Source organism: Aplidium turbinatum, chromosome 1 (assembly GCF_918807975.1).
Source record: "Aplidium turbinatum chromosome 1, kaAplTurb1.1, whole genome shotgun sequence".
Classification (NCBI taxonomy): Eukaryota; Metazoa; Chordata; class Ascidiacea; order Aplousobranchia; family Polyclinidae; genus Aplidium; species Aplidium turbinatum.
The window spans coordinates 51,462,554-51,484,887 of NC_137472.1; the positions used below are offsets into that span (position 1 = coordinate 51,462,554).

At 39.2% G+C, this 22,334-nt stretch overlaps 1 protein-coding gene across 1 annotated transcript; it reads right to left on the reverse strand.

Annotated features, from left to right (window-relative positions):
* Positions 1-7,071: 7,071 nt before the first annotated feature.
* Positions 7,072-16,938, reverse strand: LOC145776117 (putative RNA-binding protein EIF1AD). The gene is made up of 4 exons (XM_082587523.1): positions 16,610-16,938; positions 15,721-15,829; positions 8,120-8,228; positions 7,072-7,667 (listed from the first exon to the last, which is right to left on the reverse strand). The coding sequence occupies exons 1-4, from the start codon at positions 16,694-16,696 to the stop codon at positions 7,454-7,456; spliced, it is 519 nt and encodes a 172-aa protein (XP_082443649.1). The 5' UTR covers positions 16,697-16,938; the 3' UTR covers positions 7,072-7,453.
* Between the last annotated feature and the right edge of the window lie 5,396 nt (positions 16,939-22,334).

Consider the following 22,334-nt stretch of genomic DNA (forward strand, 5'->3'; position numbering starts at 1 on the left):
CGGTCAAAATTTATTTAAAAAAAACAAAAAGAACACTTCCAGGTAGTATCGAACTCATTCCCTCTAGAATAGAAGCCAGCAAAGTATCGCACGCGCCACGGATCAAGTTGAATAAAATTGTCTAATTTAGAACTTATATACGCGCTTCTCGTCTTTTGCTTTGAAAAAGAAAAAAGTGCCTGTATAGTGACGTCATGAACGGTCAAATAGTGTTTCAGATTCAAAGACTGGCGCCGGTCAAATAGCCACTGCCTTTTCTTAACCCTTCCTAACTTTAATCCTAACTCTGGCAACACCTTATTGTAACCATGGAATTAAGTGTGGAAAAGTGGAAAAATAGCCACTTCCTTGTTTTTATTAGGCGGATCATGTAGAATTATTCCGCCAGAATTATAGTAGTGTTTGAATGCATTTTGGAATTAAAACAGCTATATCACAAAATGTGCTATTGTAATTTTAATACACACAATAAACTACCAAATGATTATATACATGCTTAAAAGTATGAAAATAGCTTTCTAATAAAAATAGAGTTACTGTTTAAAAGAACAAATAGGCTACGATTTTCAAAGGTACTTGAAAAAAGGTTTTAAATACGTACATGGACTATTATTTTGATAAATAGATTTTATTGCTCTCATCATCCTGTTTTTTTTCTCGGATAATATCATTTTTACCTGGGCAATATCTAATACCTATTTTATATATATAATCAATGTTCTACAGCTTACAACAATCAGAGAATCTGTTGGTACACCTTTTAACCAAACATAAGGAAGATTCTGTTAGCCACAGACATTCAGACAAGTACTGTATTACACAAACATCTATTCATGCACATTTTAAAGTTGAACCGTTTGAAGGTTTGTCTCTTCTCTATCCATGATAACGCTGGTATAATGGTATCACTCGATGTAGTAAAAACTGCCTTCTGCAGTTCTGGACACACTAGTACAGGCCTCAAAATTCACGGCGGTCATGTCCGCCGTCACAGCATGTGATGTCCGCGGGAAGTACCATCTAGATCGGTCATATTTGTCCGCTGAGAAATAACACAGGGAATAGCGATTCAAATCGTCATTGCATAGCACGAACAATAGTTGCGAGAACATAATTTTCCGCGCATTCTAGCACGCATCTACAAAATGAAAATACTGTATGATATCCTTAGCTTCCATTCAAGCAGGAAAACTTTCGATTTTTACGTTGCTTCAACGATTGATGACATCGAATCAGCTCAACAAAGGTGAATTCTTCGCTAAGAATCAATGGGAGATTGGGAGTACGGTTTTTCTACAGCAATCACGCGCAACTTAGTTCAAGTCTTACGTCACAATGTCTGGCTTTGATCTCCGAGTAATATTGATAAGGCAAGGTTGGTTACAAAATTAGATTAGTAGGCTATTACAGCGTATATACGAGTAGGCTATTACAGCAAGATGCAGCAAAATTTGTTAAAGTTTTGGTATTACAGTAAGAAAGAAAAGGTCCAGGGAAAATAATTCACTTTCGCTCACACAACACGCAAAAATAAATCTAAAGAAAAAATCCTAGTGAAACTTTGCACAGCAGAAAATAGTAGCGTTAGTGTAGAATTTTTTCGACTCGTGCCCAGAGCATTGTGACGCAAGAAGCTACCCGACCGCGTTCGGTGGAAGTTAATCAGATATGTATGCTGCATATTAAGCAGCTACACGGCGCTTTGACTCTTCAAGCTCACGTCGTTGGTCTTCTCAAATGGCGAAGAATTATCAAGATGAACTGATTAAGCATGACGATCGACGCTAAAACTCGTGTGTCCGCCGTGAGACTTAATTTGTCCGCCGTGAGACTTAATTTGTCCGCCAAGATAGCTGCTCAGACCAGACTCGTTTGTCTGCCGTCAACAAAAACGAATTTCAAGGCCTGCTAATATGAAAAATAAACTGATAGGCTATATATGATATGGCCATGTTTAGGATCTTTTTAAAACTACAAATCGATCACTGGTCACCAAGAGCGGGTTGGTGTATTTGGTCATCAACATCTTGAGATAGTAAACTCCAATTGCTTAAGAGTTAGTACCGTTCCTCTGGGTCTGTGTCAGTGGTCCAATGTGCTTACAAGCAGGATAAACCTCTCAGAAACTTTGCTAATCTGAGGATAAGCATTCTGATAATAATCAATTATTTGCTTTGCTATTTTCATGTTTTTTATATTCATATTTCAGATAAAAAAAAGTACATAATTTATTAAACAACTGCAGACAGGAACCTCGTATTACTATATAAGTAACGCAGCATAGTGATTTGTTAACCTGTAGTACGCAAGGAACCACATTTGGGTGCTTTCACCCATCTTGCCAAAGTGCTCAAACTGCCGGAGTGGTGAGCTATGCGCATTGCAACAGCAAGGTGTCTGCTAACAAAGTGCTCAATTGACATTGATGCTGTTGACTGATTGGCATGTTGACTATGATTTCAGATTATTGTTTAAGATTGGTAATGCTTATATCAGCACACTTTACACATACTAGTAAATGGCACAAATGAATCAAATGGATAATGCAAATGAAGAAATGCAAACAAACGCAATTGAAGACTCATTAGGTGATTTTGTAATTACTACTCCTGGGGTGGTGAGCACTACAGATGCTTCTGTTGATAATGAAGATTATGAATATTGTTTAATTTCTGTGCCTGCAGATGTATCATTGGAAAGGTTACATAACGTTTCAATCAACAGAATTGGAACTCAAACTGTGCACTTGCAGTCAAAAAGTTATAAAGTTCATGTTTCTAATGATGAAAGCTGTATACTGAAAGAAAGGAATATTGTTTTAATGCGTCATCATCACAGTACTACAAACGAAGAACAAGAAATGCTGGTTTCCTTTCCAAGAAATATTATGCAGATCACCAAAAACCTAGATTTATCTGAATGTGGTAATAACAAAAACTTTATTCCTCGTCCAGAACCACCTTTGCTACCACCTGTTTTGAAAAACAGGACTCAGTTGTTTGGTTGGAAGCACCCTCCGAAAAAAATTAATAAGAAAGTTTGTGAAATTAATAGCAGCAGTCCTAAGAAGCATAAAAAGAAGCACAAGAAGAGGAAACATGAAGAAATCAATATTTCTCAGTTATCTATATCAGAAAATTCCAGTCAAGAACAACAAACAGTATCTGATATAAAGAATGAAATAATTAAAAAAGTCAAAAAATCCAGAAAGTAATGTGCAAGTACCATGGTGTTTGTTTAATTTTTTGTTTGAATGTCATTGTGCGTCAATTTATGTCATTTTCTTCCAGTTACACTGCTGACATGTATTCAGCTAGAATATAATAACCTGTTGAATTAAAATACTTTTTGCATCATGCCACACCAAGTGATTGAACAAGATTTTGGGTCCACATCTTTTAGGCGCAGACAGTTAGGCGCCGGTCAATGAGGCGCTCACACTGTGGCGTCTGGATATTTAGGTGCGGAGCACTGTGGCGCCCGTTCATTTAGGTGCTATTCCTAGTAAAGTCTGCAGATTGTATTAGCTTTGGCAGGTAGGGCAATGCTTTTCACACAAAATGTTATATTGAACCGAAAAATATGTTGTTTTGTTAATGCGCGTGTGAAGATGAGGTGCGAGACAACGCTCTACTACTCTTGATGTTAGCACATCTCCACATGACATTTGCTATGCATCCTGAACACAGGTTGCGGCCAGATGGAACCTTACTTAATCTGCTATCTTTCAGAATTACTTTTTACTCGAGATGGATTGGTCGTGTGGCGAGTACGTATGAGACAACGCTGTGCTACATGAATACATTTCTACAGGGCATATGAACCCTGGTTACAAGTTGCAAGTATAATGGTGCGACTTTGTTCGTTATTAAACCTAGTCAGGGTTTTGTCGGAAAACTAAGTTACTCTTCACTCAAGCCTACCATCCGCTTGAATATACGCTACGGTATTTTTACTGATGTTTAGTGTAGTTATTATTTGACTTAACTAAAAATGAACTCAGTAATGTTCGGAAACTTGAATAATTTATTGATAAAGCTTTCGCCGACGCAAACCTGAACTAACAACAAATAAGTGCCGAACACGCGCATTAAAATACAATATATTTTTCTGTTCAATATAACATTTTGTGTGAAAAGCATTGCCGGTTTAAGCAGCTTCCTCACGGAAGCCATGACATATTTTTTTGTTCAATATAACATTTTGTGTGAAAAGCATTGCCCTACCTGCCAAACTGATACAATCTGCAGACTTTACTAGATATAGCACCTAAATGAACGGGCGCCACAGTGCTCCGCACCTAAATATCGAGACGGTACAGTGTGCGCTCCTATTTGACCGGCGCCTGACTGTCTGCGCCTAAAAGACTTGCTCCCAAGATTTTTCCATACAAACCAACATCTGTCACATGTTGGTATCACATTGTTACATATCACACATATTTCTAAACGCATATGTAGTAGTACCCAACTAGCCAAGAAGCTGTTTCTTTACGTTTCACTCATAGCCTTTGGGAGAGGTACTAGAACGGTTACTTAAGTTCGTTCTAGGGGCCTACGTTATGTGGGTGGAGAGGAAAAATCTTACGATATTTGAATAACACTTGTACCGTATGTAAAGGTACTGATAGCAACACCTTAACTCTCAACGTTGAAACAGTGTCGAAGGATATAAAATTTTGAATGTGAGAAATGGTTTATTGTAATAAATTAAACCTGTTACACTTCCGTTATGTGTATGTACATTGTACAATTGTACATTACTACATATATTATTGGTTTACTTGATTGGAACCGTTTTATCAGTCTTTTCTGGATAATTTTGTGTTACTGTGTTATTTGTCAGATTCTGTATCAATGTTTTTGTTATCGTTCAGCTGATTTAAACAACTTGATTAAATGCACCTGGTATTTTAGCTTGCCTCATCATCATCAAATTTTTTATTTCCGTTCTTCAAAGCAAAAAAACAATATCACTTGCAATGACATAGCAGGGGTCTGAAAAAAGGTAGAAGCGACAAAACGGAACGTTGTAGCGTGCTCGCGAGAGATGTTCTACTAACCAAGCAGAAAGAAAGCATTTTCGATAAAGCATGTGACTTGCTAATTCAAACAACCTAAAATCATTCTGAAAACTTACTTTTCAAAAGCATCATTACTTACCGTGCATTTAGATTGCTATATGAGCCATAAACTAAACTTAACAAACGTCCTCTTTTTGGGGTATATCTTTTTTAATAAAAAATAATTGGTCATTCGATGACTTTCAAAGATGTTTGTTTTTGCATTTTGAACAAAACGTAAAATACGCACTGGTGTCGTGGGAACAAATGCTGTACACCGGGACTCGCCAACTGACGGGCTGCATCCGTCCCGCTACGTTGTTAGTTGCAGCCCGCGGAAGCATCAACATTTAAGTTGATGCTTCCGCGGGCTAAGTATAACTAAAATACCAATCAGATTGCAGTTCAAGGTTGTGTCGCTAAAAGTTATTCAAATGCGATATCCAGCCACACTATCCCAGTGGGTTGGTTGAAGCAGGCGCGAATCTAAGTGTTTTTTTCGGGGGGGGGGGCAGAAAATTTGAAAATCAATTAAAAAGAAAGAAAAAGCTAAACAGATATGAACAATGATACTACGACATATACGATATGCTAGAAAATAGACATTAAAACAACCATTTTCATCAATTGTGATGCCGAGGGACTAATATCAGCTGTTTAGAAGCATATCAAACCATTTGATGCGGAAACATACAATTTTTCACAAAATTTCGGGGGGCCCGAGCCCCCCATAAATCCGCGCCTGGGTTGAAGCGTGAACAAAGTGAAAGTTTGCTTCCGGGCGGTTGGAAAGCATGGACGAAAAATTCTTGTGACGTCGTTTTGATTTTTTTTTACCTGCCCTGTCATAAGTATTTCATCAGATATTCAATGGTTTGCGCGTTAGACAATTCCCAACTATGCATACCTGGTAGGTAATAGGTTTGTTTATTGTTGTTTTATGTCGAGAAAGACCACAAAGCGAATCGATGCCTTTGAGTGTTTGCCCCCGAAATCGTTGCGATTGTCCCAAGGCTACATTATTTCTTACCACTATTTGTTTTGTAGTATTCAAGCTAGAGCCCGGTCTTTGAAATTTTTAATCTTCCTGTCCACCTTTAAACATGCCATTAATTTTGTAGGCTTACTGAGACTTTCAGTAGGCCTAACCCATGCCCAATCCTGACAGAGACCCCTGCTTCTGTTAGGCTATATTGTTTCGGCCAAAAATAGTTAAAACAAATTCGCCCAGCGATGTAAAAACAGCGGTGGCACCTTGGTTTGGTTTTTTAAATCTTTATCCTCGGACTGACAAAGCCTTGATAGGTTATTCCTGGTAGTTTCGCATACTTGTAGAGGCTCTTGACGCAGGGCCGGTTACCGAGATTGGCAGAGTGAAGTTTTCCGATTGTTGAAGTGTTGTGGCCGGGGAATTATTCCATTCACTAGGTGCCGCTGAATGGAGAGCAGTCGTGAAAGTGCGTTGCTCAAGCGCACACACCCGAGAGTCGAACCTGCGCCGCGTGATCTTGAGCCGGGCGCGTAACCACTGAGCAAACGGACACCTTCTGCAAGTCCAGCGTGAAAGAGAAACCGCAGATCATCAAATGCACTTGCTACTGTGTCCGAGAGTATATCCTTTTGTCATCTCAAGTTGACGATATTTTCCAGACAATACTGAAAAGCCAGTCTTTGGTTTCATCTAGGACACGCAGACCTTCCGCTGCGTTTAGTGGGTGGAAAATCAGGCAACTGTTAATTTTTTTATACGTGTACGCAGCCCCCACTAACAGGAATTATACGACTGAGTTACTCACATATGGGGTAATTGCAAAGGTCAACTTTTCCGAAGTGAAATTTCGTGATCACAGTGAAGCCAGTCAGTTTCTTGTCGACACCAAGTAGTGGCGAGTACATGAGCGACGTGTATAATATCACCTCAAGATACTTTGTCTAAATACTGTTCTTCCGAGCCAAACACATCATCAGAGTGTTCTGAACACATCTCCGAGCACTGAATACGAGCCAAACACATCTCCAGAAGTTTATTGCGTTTTCAGCAGTAGCACGAACAATCGGCAACTAGGTACAGTCATTTTGACCACAAAAACAATTTAACATGACAAACATTTCCCGACACTGAAGTTTACATAGGTTGCCAAGTCCGCAGTGAATGGGCACAGATAACGGATATCGCTAATTTTGTTTCAATGACATCACTCGAACACCTTCTTAATTTCATGAAGAACATTGGCAAACCTAGGTCATATGATGTCTAAAAACAAGTGCGCTTAATACGTTGGACAAAGCTGCGCATGATGAGCATGCGAAAGTTATCGTGTGAAATCCGATCACCTGTGGGGCACCGACACCATAATAAAAACAAAAAGTCATTTTCTCAAGTATCAAAGATCAATCTTCGTCTGAGGTTTCTTCATCGGAATCTTCCAAATAGACTTGCGGTGGTCGATTAGTATTAACAGGAATATCCGAAAAGTCATCATCGCTTTCTTCTGAGTCGTCATAAGTGTTCTCGATTGAATCATAAGAATTTGCTTGCTTTATCTGATGATTAGTTGACGTGTTATAATCGTATTTGTTGCATCGTGTCTGAAACTGATCAGGCCTGAAAAATACATCGCCATAAGTCCAACTTACAAGTGAAGTGTACAATATTTTTGTACAGTAGTACCTATTGTACCGTATAGCAATCTCATCAATGATTGAAATCCACTACACGTAACTTGTGGGATGAATCGATTTCGAGTAAAGTGGATCCACATTTGATACCAAGCATAGGGGACGAGAAGAAAATATTCTCGTTAATGTATATCAGACCTTTGGCACTAACAAAAGTATAGGTGGAAAGTTCCTTTCAGCAACTACATCCATCCACTCAGTAGCGGTAAAAGCTTTTTTCTTTAACAACTAGCTTAAGCTGGTAGTCGAACCAGTCCAGGACCGTGCCTTCGGAAATCAGCGCTGAGTCATCCCACCGCTGTGCAGTGAATGAACACATTTAGTTACCTAAAGCTAGCAAAACTTTGAACCATTTCTTCAGCATAAAACATAACGTACCACTGATTGCATTGCTTAATTTCCTTGATGTGTTGAGGATAGAGAATCCGAACTATCTCCGCCTTCACTTTGTCACCTTCAGCTATTGGCTCAATCACGACAAAATCCCCTAGAAAGAATGCGAAGCTATTTACTTATTATGTAATTTGTACAGTATTGCAGCATACGCTGTGCGACAAAAACACTATTTGGCTTTTGCTTGTACTGCCATAGATAATATTAAACATGTCGATAAGGCAGGGGTTCTTAACCGGGGGTAAATTTTACCTACCGAGGGGGTAAATTTACTGAATCATAAATTAAAGCAAACTTCATTTTTTCAGTTATTAAAAAAGTGGTAGTGTTGCACTCAATTTTGATTCAAATTTATGCTTAATGTAAGTTTTCGTCTTTTTCTTTTATCTCTACGCAAGTAGACTACGGTACCAGTTTCATTTCAGCAGCGTATGTGTGCTACATTTTCACGGTAGGCTACACAACCTAATTAGGACTTCGAGCACAAAGACGAGATTCGAGCTAGTGAGACAAGAATTAGTCTTCAGCTAGACGAGTCAACTGACGTGTCGAACTGTGCGTATCTGTTGGTTTACCGTCGATATGTGCATGCTGGTGAGTTGAAAGAGGAATTCTTGATGTGCGAAAGTTTAGAGACGACTACCAAAGCGGTTAATGTTCTGGAAAAAGTGAATAATTTCTTTCAACAAAATAATATATCCTGGAATCATGTGAGTTCAATTTGCACAGACGGTGCCCCTTCTATGCTCGGTACTAAGTCTGGCTTTACAACTCTGGTGAAAAAACGAGCACCGATCATTTCTACTCACTGTGCCCTTCATCGACATGCACTGGCAAGTAAAACCCTTTCAGAATATTTGAAAGCAGTATTGAAGCATGTGGTTGAATGTGTGAATTTTATCAAGGCACGTGCTCTTAATCATAGTCTTTTCAAATTGGTTTGTGATCAGATGGGATCAGAACACTCTGTTCTCCTTTATCACATCGAGGTTTGGTGGCTCTCTAGGGGTCTTGTTTTGTCTCGAGTTTTCGAACTACATGGTAAAATCGAGATTTTTCTTCGAGAACGCAAATCCCCGTTGAGTAAGCACTTTGGCGACAACAATTTATTGGTGCATTATTGGCTTACTTGACAGACAATTTTTCGAGTTTGAACCAGCTCAACATGCAAATGCAAGGAAAAAGTGATACCATATAGAATAGATGTAGCCTACATGATAAAATTCAGGGCTTTCAGACAAAATTAGATCTGTGGAGTAAAAAAGTTCAAAAAGGAATTTACGCAAATTTTCCAACATTTGATAATTATTGGAAAGTCAGTATAAGAAGTCGCAACGAGATTTCTGACCTCTAAGTCTGGACACGGACATCACCAGGGGGCACCAAAACGGTGGGGGTAAATTTTACTTTTGAGACAAAAAAGGTTAAGAACCCCTGCGATAAGGTCATGAAGTTTAACATGTAAAGGGCTTGATTGAAGTAGCCGCTTTGCTTGTGGATATTGAGTCATTAATTAGAAATAGTCCAAAGACTAATCGGTGTATTTCGCTTGGTACTACAGTATACACATTTTCTACCAGAATGGAGTGTGAATTTTGAGTAACAAGTTGACTATACACTTTGGCTTATCACTGTAAAGTGACAATCTCCGATGGTTCTGGATTCGACCCAGCTATACTAGATATCATAAACAAACTACTCATTTATGCTGTTTGCCCATTGAGCTGTTCGGATGAAAAAGATAATACCAGTTGCAATATATTAGTCAGCCCATGGACCATATAAGGTGGCATAGCCTTAAAACATCTATGAATCAATGCTTGCTTGGAGACTTGATACTTTAGCGTTAACATGGATAACAAAACCAAACACAAAATATGTATCTATAACAATATAAAAGATCAATAAATACAAAGTAAAATATTTGTACATAAAAGTTTGAGCAAATATGTACAGTCGTTGATCTCCTATCCAAAAAACCGTAACACCACTTCTTCGCCACTGATGGGGTTGATGTAGTTTAACATTACCCCTTTGCTTAGGTTAACCGTTTCGGCCTCGAATTCCTCTAGTCATTCGCTTATAGCATAGGACACCTTTGTACAGGAGAATCGGAAACGTCATATTACGCTACATAGGTTGTAGGCGGGTCAATATATGAAAAATATGGGGGCAACCCCAAAAAAATGTATACAAAAGGTTTTTTTGTTCCAAGTGTATGATTAGGTTGTACTATACCCCAGAAAAAAAAGTCTACAAAAATCCGACCCCGGGAAAGTAGTTAATTAACATAACTATTACGTCATTTACATCCTTTAGTTAACACGTAGTATTGCATCTTTGTATGACCTAGAGTTACTTTGTTGAAACCTCGCTTTACTTTTTGTCTCCTACGCATTTGTTCAATTTAAGTACGCGCTGATTATTACTTCACTTTCGTTGAAAGAAGCTACTTCTGTTAAACAACTGTCAGTTATACTTTGGTTCGAAGTCTTTCAGATTTTAACTTTCTTCTATTTTACAGGACGTGAATTAGTCTAAATAATCTTAATTAATATCTATTGTTAACATTCTTGTTGAATTGCTGGCAAAAACAATTCGGTACGTTAATTTGTTTGTGTTGTATCAGTTAATTCTTCATGTTGTGTGCAGTGAGATTTATTTGTTCTTTCTTTGATATAGAAACCGTCATCGTGTCTTCGTCATCATAATCTGGTCTAATAAAAACGCGAACGAGACTTACGCGTTTCGACTATCAATCTATGTAGTTAGCTCAGCTGTTCAGCCAGCCAGCGCTCTACGGTTTGCTACAATAATTTCAAAATGGTCTTATCAGTGCGGTTATAATCTTGTAACAATTTTGAAATGTTCGATAACAAAGTAAAGCATATGATGGGTGGCAAAGCTGTGCAGAGAGCTTTGCGGGGCCACCTCTTAATAGAAAAATGCTTGAATGGGATGCTGGTCTCTGAAATGATGGATAGTGATCCCGAGTTAGCTGGTTCAGTGAAGTCGTGTGAGGACATGTACACCTTGTTGGTAGAAGGAAAGACCACATTGGAAACAGTAGCTACTTCGGAGACAAATGCTAAACTTCAGCAAGCACTTGACAAGAAGAAACTTGGCTTGTCTGATAAATCCAGGACAAGTAAGCTTTGGATTTCTTACATGAACATGGTCAAATGTACACGAATGCTGCTGATGGCAGATCGAATTGGTTCCTGGGATAGACATCTTAGTGCTGTTGCCGAGTGCTTACCAATATTTGCTGCTGCAGGGCACCACAACTACTTAAAATCAGCATACTTGTACTTGCAAAACATGCAAAACCTCAAAATGAAGGACCCTGCTGTCTTCAAGAAATTTCAGGATGGATTACATGTCATCAGGCGAACCGACAAAGTCTGGGCTGGCCTTGGTTCGGACCTTGTAATTGAACAGACATTGATGAGATCGCTAAAGACAACCGGTGGCTTGACAAGGGGTAGTGGAATGAGCGAGGAGCAACGAGCCTTGTGAGTGTTATCCTCACCAGCTTGTTCAGAGTACAATCATGCGATGGAGGACTTCAACAAGCGTGCATTTACAACGAGTGCTCAGCATAAGGAAATGAGTGGGGCAAGGATGAAGAGAGATCAGGCCGACCTCGCAAAAATCAGAGAAAAGCTCCAATCATTCAGTCCATTTTTGTGCGGATCCAACGCTGAAGAACATAATCACTGGAGTGATTGCGAAAGATGGCGTAAATGTTGATGACTATCGAACAGTCGGGAGGAAAATCTTAGAAAAAATGGAGGGTCAGCCAGTTTTACATATGCAAGTAAACGGAATGACAAAGTGAAAACTTTACGTGATTCATGTTGCATCAAAGTTTCCCAAGATAGATCCATCGATTCCGCCCTACTTTTTCAGAGACTTTTGGTCATATCGAATGCAGGTGACTTTTCTCTAGAGGAGGTTCTAGAATACGAACTGAGCCCATTCCCACCTGCCCTGTTTGAGACAAGTAACATTATGAGGAAGCCAGAGAAAACACAGCTTGCTAAAGCAATCGATGAGTACGCAAGCAGCCTATCTGATGAGGCTGTTACCAACGAAATACCACAGACCGAGAAGTATGTCCTTGATGGTGGTTTCCTCATGCATCGCGTACAATGGACAAAGGGAAGCACATACGGCGCCATTGCGGATGGCTATGTCGACTTTACCCTACGCAATTACGGGATGGCGACAGTCGTTTTCGACGGTTATCGTGATCAACCATCAGTGAAGGACTGCACCCACTAACGCCGTCAGCAGAAAAATCATCCAAAAGTGAGCTTCACTCCAGCAACAGTCTTCACTGGAAACAAGGAGGAATTCCTGTCACAGGGCTGCAATAAGCGAGGGCTGATCAATATGATAAGCAACAAACTGCGAGAGAAAGGCCCCACAGTTATAAACGCTGAAGGAGATGCCGACTATGATATTGTTCAGGCAGCTATTGCAGCTTCTGAATACCACACTACAACCCTGGTTGGAGAAGACACAGATCTCTTGATCCTTCTCCTCTATCATATGGACAGTCGGAAGAAGACAATGTATTTTCATTCGGACAAGAGGTCTAAAGATCAGAGGGTGTACAATATTAATACCCTAAAGGAATGTCTCGGACAACAGCTATGTTCTCAGTTACTCTTCATCCATGCGTTTACAGGATGCAATACCACCTCACGAATCTTCGGAATAGGAAAGAGAACACTCTTTCAGAAAGCCACCAAAGGCGACAAAGAGCTAGAATCCTTGGCATTTGCATTTACAAAACCTGGCCAGAGGGTGGATGCAATTGAAGAGTATGGCAAACAGTCAATCGTTCTACTCTATGCTGGAAAGCAAAGCGATTCGCTGGCATCTTTGCGACATTCTGTGTTGAAAAAGAAAGTAGTTTCAGTGTCATCCTTTGTTGCGCCAGCCTGACTCCCACCAACTGCATCTTCTACAATATTCCATTCCCTGCGTGCTTACTATCAAATAATGATATGGTTAGGACTAGAAAGCAATTTGGACCCTACTGGCTGGGGTTGGAAGATTGAGGACAAACAATTCGCACCAGTAATGACTCTGAAAAACCCTGCACCGGACAATTTGTCACCTGGACAATCTGACAATCTGCACCGGACAATCGTGCATTGTAATTGCACGATCGCTTGCACAACACGGCGATGTACATGTAGGAGGTACGGATTTCCGTGTACCTCTGCTTGTGGACAATGCCAACTTGTGTCCTGTGAAAACCCAAACAATGTCCTTGCATTGGATCAAGACGACACAGACAGTACCGATGATAATTGTGACGACTACTAGTATGTAACAATCATAACTTGAAAAATGGTACTTCATCTCTGACATTCTCTAACGTTTAGTGCATATACTCTTCCATCATAGGCGTCGATTCCCAGGAGGCAGGGGGGTGCGGCCCCCCAGTAGAAATTGTTTCGGGGGGCAGCCACTCTGCTTTTCTGTTCTTTTTTGTAGCTTTGACGGTGTAATTTTATGGAACTGTTCAAATTTGGGTACATATTTCACACTTTTTATCATCTTGCCCCCTCAGATTTTTTCTTAAATGTTAAAAAATCGACGCCTATGTCTTCCATGACATCATAATGACATCACAGACGGTTTTTGATATGTTCATTTGGTGCATAGATACCATGTTTATATGTGTTTAATACATTTATAGTGTGTTAATTAAACTAAAAAAATTTTGTGTACATTGAAAAATTTGGGGGGTTACCATTTTCAAATTATGTAAATTGACCACTTTCCCGGGGTCAGATTTTTGTAGACTTTTTTCTGGGGTATAGTACAACCTAATCATACACTTAGAACAAAAAAACCTTTTGTATAAATTTTTTTGGGGTCAAACCGTATATTGACCCGAATATTGATGGCAAACGTAATATTTAGCGTCATGTGTGCAGTGGTAAAGGTTGGTAAATGGTATTACTTAAATGGATTGTAAAAACCTTATCGATCTAAAAAAAAACTCTTTGGGTGGTTGAATCTAACAATTTTGTTTATGAGATTAATGATTGAAATTGAAACACTGATGTGATCCTGGACAAGTACGTTGTCATAGTCACAGAGAAGTTTCCACTTGCTGTTTGTAAAATATCCGCCCCGATAGCTCAGTTGGTTAGCGCGTGACCTCTCAAACGAAGAAGCTTCAAGATCAAGCGGCGCTGGTTCGACTCTCGGGGTGTGCGCTTGAGCAACGCACGTTAAGGACTGCTCTCCATTCAGCGGAATCTAATGGATAGAATATTTTCCCGGCAACAAGACTTCAATAATCGGAAACTTCACTCTGTCAATCTCGGTGACCGGGCCTGCGTCAGTGATTCAAAGCCTCTACAAGTATGCAAAACTGCCAGGATTAAGCTCTACAAGAAGCTTTCTCAGTCCGAGGATAAAGATTCAATCAATCATATTCTATCTGTGTATGAAGTGAGTTGTACAAGTCTTACAGTGAATCATCTAGGTCAGGGATCACCAACTGGCGGGCCGCATGTGGCCCGTGGATAACCAAAAACACTTTTCTTGAGGAATAAAAGTGCATGAAGGCAAAAAAACTTTCCAGGAAGCATATTTTCGCTTTGCATGCGATTCCACCGACCGACCAATCAGATTGTAGTTCTAGGTGGGGTCCCTTCAAGTTATTCCAATACGATGTCCAATTGTCCAGCCACCACACTGTCCCAATGGTTGATTAAAACGCATAGAAAATGGAATTATTATGTTTCCGAGCAGTTGAAAAATATTTAGCTTAGTACTGCAAAAATGTTGTTAATCAACAATTCTTGCCATGCTGATAAGCACCGCGAGTGACAGTTGTCTAATAATTATAAAAGAAAGACGGTTTTGTAGACTCTCACAAAAAGGATGAAAAACCAACTCATTGCTTTTTAGAGGAAAATCTGTTCGAGTTACGATTATAGAAACGTTTTTTCGGTGATTTCCACAAGCGTTCTTTTTTACTGAAACTGTTTGCAAGATATCTTTTGAGAAGCAAAGTAACAACACCAATCTTGCTTGGCGATGAATATTGAATATTTGCTCGCCTCGCTATAAGTGCGCAAAACAAGTGGCCTCGTTCTAGACATTGTTAAAGGAGCTTGGCCTGGCAGTAGCGCTGTTCGACTAACTTTGTTGCTGCGGTATTCTAAGATAAATATGAACAACATGTAACGCTGGAGTGGATACTGGGTACGAAAAGCGTTCTTTTCTAGCATAAGAGTCAACCTACCTAAAATTGTATCAGTGCGGCCCACCACAGCTCTCCTTAGCGCCAAAGTGGCCTGCATGCAAAAAAGGTTGGTGACCCCTGATCTAGGTTGATCTTGCCGTTACTTCACTGGCAATCTATTAACAATCTCAGCTGGTAAAATTAGTCTTTCTTCCAACGATTCATTATGTGCAAGAGAGTGTAGACTTCAAATCAATGTGTAGAAACTATCAATCTTGCTAGCTGGAATTCAAAGTTTCCACATTATACCATCTGTGAAGTCAAGAAAATGCAAAAAAATAAAAGCAGTATTTGCAATATATACCTCGTTTAATCCATATGTTTTTTCGAAACTTCGTTGGGAGACTTGCAAGAAATCTTTCACCGTGTGCCGTCCTGATCTGGTGCAAGTTAGATCCAGATGTTCCTAGTACCTGTGAGATAACACAAATGATGTGAGAAAAATTTCAGAACTAAACAAGTACAGTACGGTATATCAAAAAGCAATGTGTGCAAAATTAATTTTTTTAGGTTGTTGCCAAATACATAATTACATATAGGCTACTTAATTGTTGTTTAGGCAGTTGAAATGTCATATCTATCAGTTAAATCAGAAAATAAATTTAGACACACTGAGAATTTTAAATGAAAGAGCTAATACATAAACAAAAATAATAATGAATAAGTCACTGCACATCAGCGTTTGTGGCAACACTAAGGGGCTGTTCAAATATCACATGACTAACTAATAACTATGAAATAACCAGATATAACCTATCAAGGTTTTGTCAAATAAAATCGTCAACAACCTCAATAAGTTCAAATATGGTAACAGAAAATGATAGTTTAGAAAGCCTCCTCTTAAAGATGTCCTTGATCATTTCAATGAATAAAAGATATTATATATAATATATGTGATAAATTTGAACAGTCCTTCAAGCATGACAATGACTAGTGTAGGCAGACAGTTGGTATTTTTTTCATAAATCTTGTTCCATAACACATATTGAATTTTAAGAGATTTTAACACAGATGGACTCTTCTAAGCATAGCTTACAGGTGGACAGAGTTGCTTGAAAATTCCTCACAATTTGAAAACTTTACATCAAATGCGTATGCACACTTGTTTGCAAGTCACATCTAATGCATCGCAGTCTTATCATGCATTTATACCATTTTATAACAGTGATAAGCACAAAAACCTAATTATTTACCTGGACAATCGTTTGGTTAGATGATGGCATATTGAAATCATCAAGCATTTCTTTTACCACATGCTTTCTTTTCGTCACAGCTGACATCTTTGAACCGTATACACTTTCCACAAAACAAGTCGGACAAGTAATCACAGTGACAAGTATCTATCAGTTTATTGCACACAAGTGTCTGTTTACTCCAAACGTTTAAGCAGAAGCCGCCATAATCGTCAAATATGCCGTACTTAAAAGAAATAACATCCAAAGACAAGGACACTCAAATCAGCAACAGATGTGTAACACAGCATTAGCTTACAACAACCTCAAAAGCAATAAAAAATCAGCTTGCAACTGTGAAATAAAAAGTCAGTTATTGATTGATTGAATCTAAGATCGTCATTTCAGTGTGATTAAACTAGCCTAGTGAACCATATTTTACTAATTCATACCACAGCTCTTGTCCACAATCCTAAATTAGTCACCATACAGGGGTCGACCTTAACTTTTTTTCACACTGGCCAACCGGACAAGTGGCTCACCATTTGCACTGGTCCGTCCCGTTTACTGATAAATTTTGTAATAAAGAGAACTTTATTGAACAGAACGCGAATTCTTTAAGCAATCTTGCATAAACCTTAAGTACGGTATTCTTATTCAATAGTACCTAATTCAATAACAACAGTCAACAATCATTACTAATTTAACCTATTTATTAAGTTAATTTGATGCCTCATTACTCACATGCTCTCTAAACTCTAGCACAATCTTAACATTTTTATGCATCAAATCTCTTGAGAGTACTGTACTAGGCTACCAGAGCTCCGCGTTGTTGCGATTCCCCTTTTTCTTTTGATTTAACATCGTCACGTGATGTTGCGATTGCTTTTTTCTTATGATTTAACATGTGATGTTGCTGTCTTTTTCTTACGGTTTAACACGCACGGATCACGTGTTTTTTTTTGTTTGAATAGAAGCGCAAACGAGAACCACGCACTCTAAACGCTCAAACGACAGTCATAATACAATGATATTTTCGCACTGGTCAGTCGGACCAGTGCGAAACGATTCGTACTGGTCCGCGGGAACTCGCACTAGACACTGGCCAGAGGACCAGCGCTAAGATCGAACCCTGCCATATAACATATATATATATGTGGTTTATTGACCTTTTTATGTGGTTTACAAGAGTTTTTAAAAAAACAAGTAAATTACCGTATTTCAGATTAACAATATATACATTATTCAGAATTTATTACAATTATGCATATTTCATTCCCCGCCAATATCACACAACAACTTGACAATACACAACATTTTTGATTTCAACTAGTTTTGTGTATGATATCATTATTGCAATTAAACTTAAATTCTTATTGGATGGTGGTCACAGCGGTAAACCATAATCTCTTCGTGGGAAAATTGTAAGATAAAGTTCCCGGATCCGTTCGTCTGCATGTAATGACCGAAAAATAAACACTCTTTTGAAACGTCTATTCAAAAGTGTATTCCTGTAAAATTAGCCCGCGGCTATCGAAAATGGGACGCAACACCGTACGCCTCTAAAAACTGTCACTACAGAACAGATTACTTGGATAAAAGACGGAAAATTTGTCCAGCTAGCAAGCACCAAGCAAACAGTTAAACTTGCGACTGACTTCCAACAAACAATTTTACGAATGACTAGAATAATTTGCGATATCTCAAATGCACGTAGACAGTAACTGTGACGCAATAATGAAAGACAATTATGAAGTCATTCAAACAGGTGTTCAAGCGGCTAATGCAATATTTCATCAGGTCTTACGACCGATGGTGCAATATTTGGACATTTTCTAGCAATTTCCATGACGTAAGATGCCAGCTAGGTTAAGTAGACCAGTGGTCTCCAACCTTTTTAAGAAGCGACCCCAATTTAAATGAAAATGAAATCAGCATTTCCATGCGACCCCATTTTGTTTTCCGATACGGAGAAAAATATTTCAAGTAATGCTGAAGCTAAATATTACGAGTAAGTATGCACAATTACAGAGAAATGTGGCTACAGAAAAGTATTCCAAAGTCATTGTTTTTAAGAAGTTTCGATTAACACATGAACTTGATTTCATGAAAACAAAATTGTCAATTTATTTCAACATTTGATTTGCACTTTTAATGCGATCGGTAGACTCATCTAATTGAATTGTATACCATGGAGAAGCATTTACATGAATTACAATTTGGTCAAGAACGTCATTGGACATATCTTCAATCCTACGTTTTACTGATGTAGCTGAGCTTGCTGGCCGCAATTCCCTCGGTGTTCAGCTGTAGGACGGTCGGTCGTTGGTATTTTTCGACAGAGGGGCTGCCTCGCCCTGAGAAGGACGTTTCCCTATCCACCCTGCTCTGAATTCAGGCCTGGTTTGCTTGGGTGTGACAAGCTTCGCTTTACATATTTTTTTTCTGTCTTGAAGATATGGTACTGACGGGAGGAACCACAAAAAGGTGCTTGTTCTTCACCCCTCGCAATGCTTGCATGGGTCAGGCTTAACCGCCTGCGAACTGGCGTCGGCCGCTTTCGCGCAGACATGCACAGGTGGGGCCTGGTTCCTTCATCAGAATATGAGTGTGGTGCCACTGAACAGACTGCAGACCATGTCATCCACCACTGCTTAACCCACCGGCCTCCACACGGTGCGCATGGTCTGAGGGTCCTGGACGACGAGACTGTTGAGTGGCTGATGATTTCCTGCCCTCCAGTCTAGCCTGGAAAGATCTGCTCATACGCCGATGATGACTAATGTAGCTGATAGTGAAACTGAATCCAATTTTGTGCTCTCTTTTTCTCCAATAATGATTTTCATCACTTCCTTCATTACTGGCATCAGCAATTTTTCTCCAATTGTATGGGCTTACTTCTGCTTTGCAATCTGATAAGAGGCGACATACGAAGAATATACAGCAGCTTTATTTACTACAGTAAATGCTTTCATCACACTGGTTTAGGATGCAAGAGATTGCAATTTACGTTAAAAAAAACTCAGATGGTTTATCCACGCAGCCTGGATGATTTTTTTCTTAATGACGTTTAAGTTTATTTTTTTCATCGATTCTTCTGGTAAAACTTGGCAAATTGCACACTTTGGTTTGCCATTAAATTTAGTGAAACTAAGTTTTAAAAAAGCCGCGTCATATGATCTTTTTCTGGTATTCTTTGCTGCCATTTTTGTATAATATATATATAATTTAGCTACTTACTAGCTACAAATTACCATTACTAGCTGCAAAGCAAACCGTAAACAGCCGGTGAAAATAATCTCTGCAAACTAAACCCGCATAAATAACTATTCGCTTGTTCTGGAGTCAGCTTGAATAATAAAAAGTAAGTCTGAACTAACGTCGTGAATGCTTTTGCTCTGTCCTACAGTACTTATCCCAACCATTTGCTTTTTGATTATTGCACCACTATGGTTTAATTGCGACACGAGCTAGCAAGCTGTACTCTGAAACAGTGCTTCTTAAACAGGTGAATGGTTCACTCCAAGGTGAATACAATTTTTGCAGGGGTGAACCAACCAAAAGGGGTAAATAAAGGTGAACCATCAGAAATGGATGATAGCTTGCTAGCAGGGCGGATATTTCGGGTGTTCAACCTGTTCAGTGAACAGGTGAGAATTTTGAAAAACAAAATCAATTCTAACTTTTTCATTTTTTAATCAAAACTAATTGTTTTTTATAAATTTCAATATATTTTATTGTTTGACAAGGGATGCAAAGATAAGGGTGAATGAAATCTGGAGATAGGTGCTAGGGGTGAACAAAACTAAAACAGTTTAAGAAGCACTGCTCTAAAACACAGACAAACGTTGCAAACTAGAACAAAAAAGTATCAGGCTTTTTTTTCGGTAATAAATTGAAACGGTAAAAAATTGAATATGGTGAGTTGTGGCGACCCCAGGAAAAGTTAAGGCGACCCCACTTGGGGTCGCGACCCACAGGTTGGAGACCACTGAAGTAGACCATAACGGTTTTTATATGACGTTTGATTTGGTGAAAATTGTCGGGAACAGATGGCTTTACACAAAATAGAAAACTGGACAAACATATTGGTAAGGTTGACAAAACAAGAGAAAGTGCATAGGTATCTTGAAGGGATGCAACCTACCCTGAACAGTTCGTACCCTGAGTGATGTGATTGGATTTGAACAGATCGTACCCTCAGTGACACAAGAATGAGTGATTTGATTGGTAGCAGCATCAAATTGTATCAACAATCTTCAATCTCTTCAACAGAGATTGTCATGATAACATATTGGTTAGCCATAATGAATTCGAAGCTGATGTACAAGTCTCTGCCCTGGTCATTATTAATGCTATGACGTTATATAGGTATGTCAATAATTGTAATCGACCGAGACATTTAGAGTGAAATGTATGAACAGTAAAGGAAAGATAAGTACCGTAAGTAGTTTCACTCTATATTTTTGGTCGATTCCAATGTATGATGTTGCGGTATTTTGATCAGGACGGAGACTTGTACACCAGCTCCATGCATTCATGCCATAAAACCCAGAGCTGCAAGCACAGCAGTTCAACCTGTGATGCCTTTTAAGTTGACCTGGCTTGTCGGTATCGGCGAGAATAATGGACAAAGTCAGGAATAAACTAACAACAGAGCCAGATTTACATGATGGTGTCCTCTGGCAATAGCATCAACACACAGTGGTTACACGCCTGAATCAAGATCACGACGCTGGACTGCTCTCCATGCAGTGGCACATAGTGGATGGAATAATCTTCTGGCAACAACACTTCAACAATCAAAAAACCTTACTTTGTCAAGCTTGATAACTGGCCCTGTGTCAAGAGCCTCTACAAGTATGTGAAACTGCCAGGTATAACCTACCAAGGCTTTGTCATTCTGAAGATAAAGATTCAAAACCAAACAAACTTGCTATACAATTCATTCCAATTTCAGAATCTCAACACACACAGACACAGTCAGTCAGTCAGTCACACACTGTCACACTGAGTCACTGACAGTGACAAAATCACAAGGTTGCCAGATCTACAATCAAGAAAAAATTTCATGTTTAGTTAATTCAATTTCTTATATGATGTGACTAGGGTTGTAAAAATACATTTTGTGTAAAATACATGTAAAATACAAGAAAAATACATAGACGGAAAAATACATGTATTTTTCGTATTAAATTAAAACTTATTAAAAGCTCGCGTCATGCTCCGGCAACAGCGTAATGGCAGGGAGCATCCGCTCGCTACGCGAAGTTCTTGGTCCTTGTTGGTCAGTGGTTCCCAAACTCATTGTCGCGACCCAAACGAGGATCGCGAGGATGCTTCTGAGGGTCGCGGAATGGTAGGCCTACATAACAACGTATACAAATGAGGACTTTTACACAATCCAACCATTCCAACTGCGGATTTTAGAGCCATGCATATTCTTTTTTATCAACGTTTAGTGATTGTACTTAATACCTTACTTGCAATGGCCTTATAGTCTTTTACAGATATTATATATTGTGATGTCACAGGCGATCTAGGTCACAATTAGGTCATTGTTCTATTGCGGACATGTGTAACCGCCCACCACGTTGTTCTGAGTGGCCCGCGTCCGGGTGGTAGGTACAAAACTGTACAGTAGGCTACGTAGCTAGAGATTTGTTGGTGCTAATTGCTAAATAGGTGCTGTTCAGTGGCGCCGCAGGGGGGGGGCAGGCGGGGCAGCTGCCCCCCCAATGTTTTG

Coding starts and splice junctions, on each gene's coding strand:
- LOC145776117 (XM_082587523.1), bottom strand. CDS start 16,696: ATGTCAGCTGTGACGAAAAGAAAGCATGTGGTAAAAGAAATGCTTGAT. Junction 8,229..15,720: donor AAACATATGGATTAAACGAG/GTATATATTGCA, acceptor CATTCTTTCTAG/GGGATTTTGTCGTGATTGAG. Junction 7,668..8,119: donor ATTAAGCAATGCAATCAGTG/GTACGTTATGTT, acceptor TGTATTTTTCAG/GCCTGATCAGTTTCAGACAC.